Below are 13,806 nucleotides of genomic sequence, written 5' to 3'. Positions count from 1 at the left end.
CTCTATCACCATAGTAGCTATCTATAGTTGGGTTCTTTCTCTTTTGCTTACTCATTTCCTGACTATTAACTTTGTATTAGAGTTGGGCTCTAGTCCCAAGGAGTGGGGGATAATATTTCAAGCGTCAGGTTTTTCATGCTGTTGTTTTCTGAGCTCTATCCCTGGGACCTGACCTCAAGTGTTCCTGTCTTCCCCTGAGCCACAGCCCTCAGCAATGTTCTCACCACAAACATTCTTACTCTCTGTGGTCCCTCCTGTGACTGCAAGCTTCTGTTCATCCCTCTATCCTGGAACCAAAACCAGGGATTCTGCTTTGCCAAGAGTGCCACAGCCAGCAGGGACCCTGCTCTACCCAGTCTGCACGCACCCATGTGTGCTCACTCCTCTTCACCCAAGTGCACCTGGGCCCCAAGTCCAGCGACAGTGGAGGGCTCCACAGTCTTGCCCTGATCAGCAGTCTGACCTCCACAATGTCCACAGGGCAAAAGTTCCTCAAGCTGAGGCTGCCCTTGATATAGCCAGGGTTTGTTTGTTGATTCTGCAATTCGGTCAGGCCAGACTCCCCCTTCCCTCCACTCCCCAAAGGTCACATCTTTCCCAATGTCCTCCTAGGTTGTTTTAGGCTGGACAATGCTTTATCCCAACTTTTAATTATTTCTGTCTCACTAAATTGAGGCATTATTAAAAAAATTTTTTTGGGGGGGGATTTTCAAGAATCAGGTAATTTCCTGCCTTATTTCACTATCTTCTCAGAATCCTCAGTCTTTTAATATTTTATGTATGCTACCACCCCAGTTAGAGGACATTAGTTTTCTGTTAGCCTTTGCTGTCACCACATGACCAGCCAACCTCCTTTTACAGCCATGTACACCTTTGAGCCACTTTGTAGTAGTAGTGACAATTGCTACTTGTGTGGCTTTGGGCAAGTTTCTTCACCTTCTTCAGCTTCATTTTTTCATCTGTAAAATGAAGTTGGATTACGTCTCTTCTAGCTTTGGCTTTATTATCATGTGATCTTTATACCTCAGGGTCATAGCACAATAGAGGGACAGAAGCTCATCTGACATCTAAAATATAATAGTCACAAAGTAGCAGTGACAAGTATGCCTTTAATCCTAAGTGATTTCTGCCTCAGCCAGGAAGCCTCTTCTGTGTTTCCTTTCAAGGATAGACGCCATTCCCAGGCATGGCCACCCTGGCCTGTGGGTGGGAGCAGATGAGCCCCATCAAGGTAGTTCATCTGGAAGAAGCAGAAGTAGCAAATGTCAGTCTAGATTTAAGAATAATACTGATAGTACTTTATCCTTTAATAGCACTCAGTTTTCCAGCAGCAGGTTTCATGTCCCCAGCACCCCATGGAATATATGGGTTGCTTAGCTGGTATTTACATCTATGATTATACTATAACTATGACTAATGGTTGAACTCTTGCCTGTTTTTTTCAGCATAGCCCTGACATATTGTGTTAATTATCTGACTTACACTTCAACTATTTATTATTTCAAATTCTTACAAGTAAAACACAAGATGATTTATTTCAGGAGACTGAGAACCGGCAACTTATGGAGGACCTTCGAAAGGCTGTTGAACAGGCTGAAAGCTGGGAAGCCAAAGCCCACCAAACCGAGGCAGAGAACAACACTATCAAATTGGAACTTTTAAGTGCAGAGGCAGAGAGTAACAGACTGAAAGAAAAAGTGGACTCGCTCAATAGAGAGGTTGAGCAAGTAAGCTGGGAACGTGTGTCAGCACTTGATCTTGAATTATACCTAAATAGTATTTGCTAAAGCTTCCAACCCTTAAACCACCAGACTGATTCTTTCATTTTTCTCTTGAGGGCAGAAATTAAGTTGTGACAAGGGGACTTTTCCCAGGTGCAGACTATTGTTCTGATAACAGTACTTTAGATTTATGTTGTACTTCATAGTTTTGAAAGTATTTTCACATCCATTTCTGAATTTCATCCTCAGCATTACCGTTAGTCTTTGTAGAAAAAAAAATTTCTGAAAACAACTAAATAAGTATGATTCCTCAGCATTCTTAAACATTTGAAAGCACTTGACTTTTATTTTTAACAACATGCTGAAGTTTTTAACATGCTGTCAAACATTACAACAACAATTGATGGCTACCTAGGTCCTTGATTTTCAAGATTCTGATAGCAAGCACTAGAGAGCTAGCAGCTTCTTTTTCACGGTAATAAGATCAGCATCATTGTGACTGATGTTAAGAACTGGGTGTTATGGATGTGAGAAGGCAATATTTTAAATAATAATAATAATTATGCCACAAAACGCCTGGTCAGGCCTGTGACAGGTAGCCAATATGATCAAGCATATGGTCAGCCTTAGAATTGAAAGCTTTTAAAAGTGCAGGTTTTTGGGGCAGCTAGGTGGCACAGTGGATAAAGCACCGGCCCTGGATTCAGGAAGACCTGAGTTCAAATCCGGCCTCACACACTTGACACTTACTAGCTGTGTGACCCTGGGCAAGTCCCATTGCTTAGCAAAAAAAAAAAAAGTGCATGTTTTTATTTCAAGCCTTCAAAAAAGAACAACCCAAACCCTGACTCCAGAGTTTCTGCAAAAAGCTCAAATATTCTAGTTTACCTTTTTCTGTAATGTTAGCAATGTGATTATCGAGTATTGGTAAAGAAGTTTTGCTGTATTTCATTTCCTAAATGTCAGTTGCTTTTCTATGCTATGTTTCTTTTCTCTGTCTCTCTCTCATTATTTTTTGGATCAAATTGCTATTTCTCTGTAACTAACTTAGTCATCTTGTCCTGCCAGCACTTAAATGCAGAAAGGTTGTACAAGTCTCAGATTTCCACTTTGCACAAATCCCTTTTAAAGATGGAAGAGGAGCTTCAGAAGGTTCAGTTTGAGAAAGTCTCTGCCCTTGCAGATTTGTCTTCCACACGGGAACTCTGTATAAAACTGGACTCTAGCAAAGAACTACTCAGTCGACAGCTTATTGCCAAAGATCAAGAAATAGATATGGTATTTAAGCCAGACATTAAAAAGTTATTTGTTTATATTGCATATGTTCTCTGAAGAATCTAAGGGGCTCTAGCCTTCCTTAGAAAAATGAAATTTCATTTTATAAAGGTTTATGTTTTGCATTCAAACACTGAGATGCCTTTCAACCATAGAACTGTATTTTTAAGGCCCATAAGTTCAGTTTTCTCTGCTGTTTTCCATACAGTTCAAGAATCTGTAAATTCTTTATTAAGATTTCAAATGAAATCTTATTTTAAATTTGTCATTTGAATTTATTTTCATTTAGAGGAATTTAAGGGTACATATGATACATTAACCAGGAGAGAATCTTTAAGTTTGTACAACTGGTATATACTTTTGATTATATGCTGTTATTATAATAAAAATTATACTTTATTTTTAAATGAATAGAAATAATTTTCTTTAAAATTAAATAAATCCCTTTGATATGTGATGAAGAAATAAAGTTTTATCTTTCATAAATCTGGGCTAATGTCTATGAATAGGGAACAGCTATTAGTAAATAACTTAGATGGTTTAAAGCCATTTTTTCAAACTCAGGTCTCTTTAGCTTTAGGAAATATTGCCTTTTAATAAAAGTAATACGTGCTTAAGTTTCTTAAATAAATAAAAATTTCTTGTCCTTTTTTTTTTCTAGCAAAGGCTTGAATAGATGTTTTTATGGAATGGCAATTCTCAGAGAGGCCCAGCATCTTTGTAAAGATGTTAAATGCTTATTCCTTTTTAGAACATTCAGTTCTGGCTAATGAATGTGCTAATAGCTCTTCTCTGTTATACTATGTACATTAACCTAAGTTTAGTCATTAGCTGGGACATTTATGTATCTGAATAAATACAAAAAGAGACATATCCCTACATGAACTAAAATATATAGTTAACAAATGGATAGCACACTGGATAGTAAATCTAAAACTTAGAGGATCTATAAAGCAACAATTCAACTAAATGAAAATGTAACTCCTCTGGTTTTTGTTAGTCCTTTGCTAATTTTTATTTGGAATTTGTGTGGAATTGCAGAATACTGGTATTTTTACCTCTCAGGAACTAAATGTCTAAAAAAATTAATCCACCTAGACAAAGTTTCATAGTTGTATTTTAGGTACTTCTCTCCCTAATATAAAGTTCCTATCATTTATATTATGCATTCAATTGTGTTTTTCTCATGCATTTAAACTTAATAGCATAATTTTTACAAATTCAGTGAAATACTTTTTTTATCTTTAAAGAGAACTAGGGGTGATAGGAAGATGACGAAATATCTCTCTAGCCGTGATTTTATCATTTAAATGCAAAAGAAAACATATTGATATATAACTTAGGCAGACATATCAAATTATTTTAATATCAATATAGTTAGAGATTCCTGATCCCTTTGTGGTTTCAGTTTGCTGTTTTTAAAATAAATATGCTAAATCTCCTTTTTTTCTCCCTTTTATTTTCAGTCCCACAGGGCGGCTAGGGATCATGCATATCCTCCTCAGAATATTTTCTCAGGATAGAACTACTTCAGTTTTGTAAAGATATAATAATAAATACAAAATTACAGAGGGATATTAAAACTGGAAGTGGGACTAGATTTCCAACTTCTGGTCAATGATTCTCTGTTTAAAAGAGAGGAATTTGTTTTGGAAATTTTATTTAGAGGAATAGCAAAGGATGTTTTTAAAAGTTCCTTAATTCCTAGTTGGGGCAAGGTAAAGTTTGTTTAGAAATTTTATTAGAAAAGTTTTAGAGAATACCTTAATTTGTAATTGATGGCAGTGGATTTTATGTAGTATATATCTTAGTTTATGACAGATCTTAGAACCTAGCAACATTTTTAAAAAAAAGGAAACAGTGTGCCATGTTTTGGCCACAGTTCAGATAGCTGGCTTAAGAAAACACTTAGAAGAGAACCCATCATAAATATATATAGAATTAAGAATGTGAAAGACTGAATTACTACAGTCCCACAGGGCCTCTAGGGACCATGTATATCCTCCTTAAATTATTTTCCCAGGGTAGAACTACTTCAATTTTGTAGAGGTATAATAATAAATACAAAATTAAAGAGGAATATTAAAACTGGAAGTGGGACTAGATTTCCAACTTCTGGTTAATGATTCTCTGTTTAAGTTAGTAATAACTCTGGTTTGATCAGGGAATTGGGAAAGGGATTTTTTTTTCCATTCTTCAGTTCTTCAGAGTCTGATGTGCCCTGCAAATATAGAAGGGGAGAAGTAGGCCATATATTGAAATAGAGGAACAAGAAGCAGTGGTGAGTGTACACATGATGCTAAAAGTGTGCTCAGATAGCATATCACTTAAATAGATGGGAGTAAGTTTAAATATCTTCCTATTATTGTACAGGTGGAGAATGAGTTAGATTCTGCTCGAAATGAAATAGAACTTCTTAGGAACCAGATGGCGAATGATAGAATCTCCATGCAGAATCTAGAAGCTTTGCTGGTAGCCAATCGGGACAAAGAGTACCAGACTCAAGTGGCACTTCAAGAAAAGGAATCTGAAATCCAGCTTCTAAAAGAGCACCTTTGTTTGGCTGAAAATAAAATGTGAGTCAGCCTGGAATATCTTAACATAACTACCTCTTCTGATTATCAAAATTCTTGAAAAAGTATGCAGTCATAGAATTTTGGAGCCAGAAGGATCTTCAGGCTAAACTAGTCCAGCTCCTTCATTTTACAGATGGAGAAACTAAGGGACACATACCCTTTATACAGCTGTTTGACCAAAACCATTTTTCACATGAGTTCATAGAACTGTTAGAAACAAGCATTTTCAGATCGGAAGATTTTTAATATGTGTGGACCTGTCACTGTCATTTTGTCTTTCCATTTGTATACACAGAAGCACCTGTTATTTCTTTGGGCTGCCAGAAGAATTTTAGTGTTCATTATATATATATATATATATATATATATATATATATATATATATATATATATGTAATATATATATGTATATATATGTATATATATGTATATACGTATATATATATGTATATATATATGTATATATATGTATATATATGTATATATATATGTATATATATGTATATATATATGTATATATATATGTATATATATGTATATATATGTATATGTATTCATATATATATGTATATATATGTATATGTATATATATATGTATATATATATGTATATATATATATGTATATACATATATATGTATATATATATGTATATATATGTATATGTATATATATGTGTATATATGTATATATATGTATATATATGTATATATATATGTATATGTATATATATATATATATATATGTATGTATGTATGTATGTATGTATAAGCTGCTTGGCACAGTGCAGAGTCCCTGGTTTTCCCTCATCCCCCCAAAACCAAAAATGTTTTATCTACATAGCTGAAGGTAGCATCATGATCATTCTTCACAAGACCCTACTCTTAGTCCGCAAATTCTTTATTCAGCCTCAATACTGGCCCTCTGTTTTCTGCTCACCCTACATCAGCTTTAGATATGGATAGAAGTATGGAATGGCATGGGAGCACTTGGCAAGGCATAGGATTATAGGGTCAGTGACAATATAATTTTAATGACTGTTTTCAGGCTATTTTAGTATCCTGAGGACCTGGCAGCCATGACTTACAGCCCTGACATTCATGTTAGTTCATTTTCTTATTTTGATGTCTTCATTGTCAGCTAACAAATGACAGCTGACAGATGGAGATCTACCACATTAAGAACGTAGGAATACTCCCAATTTCAGCTAACCATGTCTATTTTGATATGCAGGTGCATCCTATTGATAGAACAATTGATAGAATGACTAAAGATAATAATTTTTTTATTTCCCTAAGAGGTCTAAGTTTCAGCAGTTTGTGTTACATAATTGAGAGTACAAAGGAGAGAGGCTAAAATACAGTTTTTGTTTAACAAGTATTTATTAAGTACTTAATATGTGCCAGGCACTATGCTTAGCTTTACAGATGTTATCTCATTTTATCCTTATAACAACCCTGGAAGGTAGGTGCTATTATCCCCATTTTCCAGATAAGGAAACTGAGGCAGGCAGTGGTTAAGCAACTTACCCAGGCTCACACAGCTAGTAAGTGTCTGAAATCAGATTTGAAATTGTCTTCCTCACTCCAAGTCCAGTGCTCTCTATCCATTGTACGGTGGAGAATGAGTTAGATTCTGCTGCCTACTAGTTTGTACTAGCATCCATGTTCTCCTCCTGAAATGTGGAGCCCAGGCCTTGGGATTTAGTCTTATAACCAGGACAGTAACTTTATGTATATGTGATGTGTGTGTGTGTGTGTATCTATATCTATATCTATATCTATATCTATATCTATATATGTGTATATATATATGTGTATATATTTGTATATATGTATATATATGCACACACACATACATATATATGTTTATATATGTACATTCATCTATGTACATATTTGTAATGAGATACTTAAGAATTCACTTAAATTAATAATAATTAGTTTTTAAAATTTTATTTCACACTTTTAGGCATCAGTAAAAACATCCAAATATACTTCTTTCATTCAGCAACATTCATTAAGTGCCTGTTTATGTAAGACACTGGAGATAAAAAGAAAAAAAAACAAAACAGCCCTCTTAAGGAGCTTATCTTCTCCTAGGAGTCAAGAACGTGTATGCAGATAAGTAAATATGAAGTAGTTTCAAGATGGAGAAAGTACAAGTAGCTGAGGGAGATCAGGAAAGACAGACCTCTGTAGAAGGTGGCCCCTGAGCTCTGAAGAAAGCTAGAGATTCTCCAAGGGCTCCATCTGTCAAACAGAGTGGACCACAGACCAACCACTTATGCCAAGACACAGAAGCTGAACATGAAATGTCATAGAGAAGGGCAGTTACAACGTTAGTTGCGTGAAGGGAAAGAATATGAAATAAGACTAATAAGTCAGTGGAAGCCATACTGTCAAGACCTTTTAATATCAGGACAAGGGTTTAGTATTTTTCTCCCAAAGGCACAGTAGTACAGTGGAAAAAGCCCAGGCTCTGAAGCCAGAGGACCAAGGGTCAAATCCCACCTCTCCCATGACTTAGGTGACCTTGGGACATTCACTCACATGACTTCTTTGGGCTGGAGTGTTCTTGTCTTTAAAAAAGGAACTTGGACAAAATGACCTCTGAGATTCATTTCAGCTATATTATCTAAAGTATCTTAACAGAGTTGTGGTATGATCAAATCTGTGTCTTAAGAATATCAGTTTGGCATTTGTATCTAGGATTTGTGTGTAGGACCTGAGAGGACAGAGAGTAGAAGCAGGATGGGCATTTAGGATCCTGTTGCAATAGTCTAGGTGAAAGGTGTTCAACTTAGTTTAATGGCCTGAACTAAGATAGAATCTTCAAGAAGAGAAAAAGCAGATGAATGCAGAAAAAGTGTGATGGTAGAGTCCACAAGACTTAGGACCTGAGTTGGGGGAGGGAGAAGGAGGCTGAAGGTTGTGAACCTAAATGACCAGACAGTTAATTGTGCCCTCAACAGAAATGGAACTTTAGAAGAATGATAGGTTTGATGATAAAGATAATTCTAGATATACTGAATTTGAGATGCCTATGAGACAGCTAAATGAAGATGTTCATCAGGGCAGTTAGAGGTATGGAACTGGAGTTGAGAAGAAAGATTAGATGAAGGCTAGATATGAGATATGAAAGTCATAATGAACCCACAGAAACTGATGAATTCTTCAAAGGAGAGTAAAATTTAAATAAATGAAAGTGTATCCCCTATTCAAGTACATTTAAATATTTAAAAGTAGCTAAGCTATATTTTACAATCATGACTTTCACTGGTGAATGTGATAAACCTACTAGGAGTTTGTATTAGTAGCATATTAAGTGTCGGGTAAATTAGGGTTAATAATAATAATACCATCTTGCATTTATGTAATGGTTTTACTTTCAATGTGGTATTTGTAGTTATTACTCGAGATAGATGGTACAAGTGGTATTATCCACATTTTCCTGATGAAAAACTTGAGGCATAAAGAAATTGTCATTATTGGACCTAGGATTGGACTCCAGATCTCTCAGCTAGACCATTTTTCTATGTCATATAGTCTATATTTTAAAAGTGTGTGTCAGGGCAGCTAGGTGGCACAGTGGATAGAGCACTGGCTCTGAAGGCAGGAGGACCTGAGTTCAAATCCGGCCTCAGACCAAACACCTGACACTAGCTGTGTGACCCTGGGCAAGTCACTTAACCCCAATTGCCTAAAAAAAAGTGTGTGTGTGTGTGTGTGTGTGTGTGTGTGTGTGTGTGTGTGTGTGTGTGTGTATACACACCATACCACATAAAACAGGCATGTGGAGAGAGAATGAGTCATTTTAGTCTGGATATAATTGGAAGATCATTAACAAGGAGTTAGCAGTATTTTTAGCTCCATCATATCTCCTTATCTTTTTTCCACAGGGCCATTCAAAGTCGAGATGTTGCCCAGTTCAGAAATGTAGTAACACAACTGGAAGCTGATCTAGATATTACGAAAAGACAGCTAGGGACAGAGCGCTTTGAAAGGTAAGTTGACAACTATGCATTGTTCATCCTTCAAAATATTTTTATTGTAGAAACAATGGAGTTAGAGAAATTCAAGATGAGCAAATCTTAATATATGATCTGAGTTACAATTTGTCATGGAGCTAGTAATCCCATTGTATATAAAATGTTAAAATATCACAATTATCTCTTAGAGAGCGGGCTGTACAAGAACTTCGTCGCCAGAATTATACTTCTTCCAATTATTATCACATGAGCTCTACAATAAAACCAACACCTAGGTGTCATTCACCTGACCGTGCTCTTCATCGATCCCCTGATCGAGGCCTAGACAGATCACTGGAAGAGTAAGTGGTTCAAGGATCCATTCTTGTGGAAAAACACATGGAGATGTACACTGAACATTTGGGGGAGGTAGGAAACCCAAGAAACAGCATATTATTGCTAATGATTTTTAAAATTATATCATGATTGCAGGGCTATATTTATGTAGAAACCAAAAATGTACTGATAATTACAATGTATGTCTCAAGATATTGAAGCGAATAAAATGCTTTGTGGTATCTAATTTTGCCATAAATGTTTTTTTATTTGTTAAAGCACTGATTGATTTGTGTGTGTATGTGTATATATACATATACACATGTATCTGTACTTGTTTTTATGTATCTGTTACTCTTTAACTTATTTTCATTATACATTGCCAGCTAATTATTTCAGTGTCATTGAATATGGAAACATGTACATATCACCCTAGTTACATAATAGGACAAATAGTCAAGGGGAAATACTTTTTGAATATCTTTAAGAACAGGAACCATGTACAGAATGGACTTCTGAGAAGAATTCATACCAAGTGAATGACCATTTATTTGATTTGCAAGTTATTTTTCCTGTCTTTAACTGCAAATCCCTGTTACAGACTTTCTCTTCCCTTTGAAAACCTAAAAGAGATCCAGAAGCTTTTCCTATGATTATGCTCCTGAGAAAAATGTTGTCCTAGACCAACTTTTCTAAGTTGACAGAGCTCTGGAGCAATCGAAAAGATAAGTAAAAAATGTTGTATTGACATAGTCTAATATGAAAAAAATAGTTCAGGTTTGTGCTGAATGATCTCATCTTTCAATAAAGTAAGCACATTTTAAAACCAATACAGGTTTCCAGTGCCCAGACTGAGCTGTAAGAGGCTTCAATATCATCTCATCTAGCCCCTCAATTTTACAGAGGAAGAAATGGAAATCAGTATATTTAGTGTCTACCCTGGTTGTTTGTTTTAGGTTTTTTATTTTGTTAGTGATAATTCCCTAGTCACAATCTAGAATTTTAATATTTGATTTTTAGGTTGGATTTGTGTTTCATAGTAGTGCATTAAATCAAATGACAGGGAATTCCCAGGATATTTTTCTCCTCACTTGTAACCAAACATCTTGAGATAATCAGAGGGCATATGCAGTCATAAAGACATATATATTTTTAAAGCCTAAACAGTTTTGTCAAATCTAGGGCAGACCTTACATTTGATTATTGAAAATTTGTTAGATGGCTATGTGTTTAATTAACATGTTTTTGAAAAGAAATAATGTTACAATGAAGCACATATAATGCTTTTATTTTTAAAAAAAGTTACAGAAAATAAGTATATGCCAAGAACCGAAAAGAGAGTGAGACCTAAGGAATATTATCGCTTTCCATTATTCCATTTTAATATTTATTCATATAAACTCTGAATATTCTTGACTAACTGTATATTTAATTCTTTTAGTTTTGTAACATGGTTTACCTTAGGAAACAATGAAGGTGGCAAAAGGAGGGTAAAAACAGCAGAGTTTGTACAGATTTAGTAAACAAGTGAAAAAGCTTGCAATTTTGTTAAAAAGTTTCCCTTATCCATTTATTGTAGTGAAGAACTCAATATTATCAGCTAAATCTTAAATCTTCTAACTTCTACATTCTCCTCAAGCATTTTGTTAGCATTTTACAAGCAATTACTAGCAAAAATAACAAGATTGTGGATTATTTTATTCCTGAGTTTTGAGAAGTTGGAAAATTTTTAGATCTTGCATATACTAACCCAGGAATACATTTTCATATGGTTAAAATATATACATATATATTTGAGTTTTAAAATTTTAAATTAGTATTTTTTTTCTTTTATAGGAATCTGTCCTTTAGAGATTTTTGACACATGAAGGTTCTTCACCCTCTGGAAAGCAAGGGTTAAAAACTGGACTCAAGTTTATGCTGTATAATTGATTTTATCTTTTGAATGCTTGACAATGTTAAATGTATTTATTGACCTCAAGAGAACAAACTCTGAATCAGCCATGGTGTTCTGTTTCATACAGCTAATCTCTGTTGTTATTATGCCATATTGCAGTGACTCAACTTGACATTCTGAAGGAAAAATGCATATGGCTGTGTCAATCCACACATTAATAGTGAGTGTAAAGAAAAAGATTTGCCTACTCCACTATTGAAGGCTGTGGAATAACATTTGTTCCTCGAGAGAAAATAAAGAAACTTATACAAAGAGGGAAAAGTGTTTTACAAAACTGATTTCTTTTCCTTTTTTTAGTATCTAATGTGGTTGGTTAAATTTTATCTCTGTGATTTGTGCTTTCACGTCTAAAGAAATTGTGCCAAAATTGGCAAACTTTTTTTTATTTGATCAATACTGGTCTGGGACCCAGTATTTCTCTCCATTTTGTAACCAACTTGATAAAGTCCATATCATCTGATTTCAAAGAAGCAGAAAGTACAAGTGTGTCAGTGATGTTCAGTATATACTGTTGTACAATTCAAAGACCTAATTAACAAACATTTTCTACAATTGTGTTTACTTCCACTATTTTTAGAAAGGTAGGTGATGATATATCTGTAAAGAATGTAAGATAACAGTCTGTATTTTTAATAAGTTTTCTTAAAAAAATTAAAGTACTGTAATCAAATTTTTTGCCTGTGACAGATTTCTGTAGTCTGCATAACTGAAGTACAGTGACAAATTTCAGATTTTTCTGAAACCTTCCCAGTTATTATATTCTTAATCTATTGATAGGCTTCAATTTAATATGAATTTGAATGCCTGAACACTTTTTTTTTCTTATCACTCTTAGCCAATTATATCCTACTCCTTTCACAAAAAAGAAAAAAATACCCAAATCTGTTTGATTGAAACTGGACATTTAACATAAATAATTTTCCCATTTATGTTATTGTTGGCCATTATGACCACAGTGACATAAATCAGGCTGTTTCAGAGAATGTCTTTTCAAGCGGTTTAGAATTCAGATAATTTTCTCTGGACTCATGCTGTACAATCATTTAGTATTTTAAATAAGAAAAACAGACTCAAATTCACTGGTCTAATATGGTTATGTTAGATCAACAATATTAAATTGATAGTTATAAAATTGCAATAAAAATGAATCTTTAAAGATATTTTTATAAGCATTTTGGGAAATCTTGTTCAAAAAACTTTTCTCACTAACAAGCAATATTATGTTTATGCAAAATAACTCTTTTCAGGGTATCAGAGAGGCCTAACCATAGATCTTTATGACTGTGGTGGAAGGAGATTAATTCTTGGTCTTATCCTAGAGGAACTGATAAAGAACTGAATGTAATAGATATTATATGCTTAGCAGAAGGAATCGTTGACATGAGGGGAGTTGAACTGATAAACTATGATGTTTAAAAAAAACCCCATCATTAACTTGTATAATCAACAATGAGATTAAACAAGAAGAATATTCTGCACATATACAGGCTTAAATTATTTAAAGAGGACAAGGGGCGAAACCTCAGTCCAAATCTGAGAATATCATAAGGAGAAATCTCATCAGAGTAGAACATCTGTTCCTTTAGGAGAGAAAACAGCTTCATAATATTAACTAACACCATGGAGTCTTTTCTTATTTAAGACATCTAAGTATTAGTGTACAAGTTTATTGTTCACTTGTTCGTTATTACAAGAGAGAGAAAGATACCACCTTTGGCTGGTGTCCATGGTGCTTCATATATGTCGGTATGGTTATGTATATATGTATATGTGTGTGTATGTATGGTTGTTGTTGTGTCATTTCAGTTGTGTCCAACTCTTCATGACTCCATTTGGGGTTTTCTTGGCAAAGATACTGGAGTGGTTTGCCATTTCCTTCTCCAGCTCATTTTACAGTTGAAGAACTGAGGCCAATAGGGTGAAGTGACTTTCCCACAGTAACCCAGTAAGTGTCTGAGGCCAGATCTGAACT

The 13,806-nt window shown here is 34.6% G+C and overlaps 1 protein-coding gene across 8 annotated transcripts in view; it reads left to right on the top strand.

Moving 5' to 3' along the window:
* The window catches only part of TSGA10 (testis specific 10), a 97,562-nt gene extending 85,093 nt beyond the window's left edge, over positions 1-12,469 (top strand). For 5 of the 8 annotated variants that reach the window (XM_078146375.1, XM_020992820.2, XM_020992819.2 and 2 more), the window contains exons 15-20: positions 1,542-1,727; positions 2,790-2,999; positions 5,370-5,572; positions 9,473-9,577; positions 9,751-9,903; positions 11,714-12,469. In XM_078146375.1, the coding sequence (XP_078002501.1) occupies positions 1,542-1,727; positions 2,790-2,999; positions 5,370-5,572; positions 9,473-9,577; positions 9,751-9,903; positions 11,714-11,738 (882 nt within the window). In that variant the 3' untranslated portion in view covers positions 11,739-12,469. Of the gene's footprint in view, positions 1-1,541; positions 1,728-2,789; positions 3,000-5,369; positions 5,573-9,472; positions 9,578-9,750; positions 9,971-11,713 lie in introns of all 8 variants that reach the window. The other 3 variants (XR_013482793.1, XR_013482794.1, XM_078146376.1) reach the window with 2 other exon arrangements.
* The last annotated feature ends 1,337 nt before the right edge of the window (positions 12,470-13,806 follow it).

The sequence above is a fragment of the Phascolarctos cinereus genome, unplaced genomic scaffold (assembly GCF_003287225.1).
Source record: "Phascolarctos cinereus isolate Bilbo 61053 unplaced genomic scaffold, phaCin_HiC Scaffold_726;HRSCAF=1367, whole genome shotgun sequence".
Lineage (NCBI taxonomy): Eukaryota > Metazoa > Chordata > Mammalia > Diprotodontia > Phascolarctidae > Phascolarctos > Phascolarctos cinereus.
This window is presented reverse-complemented; position numbering and strand designations above follow the sequence as displayed.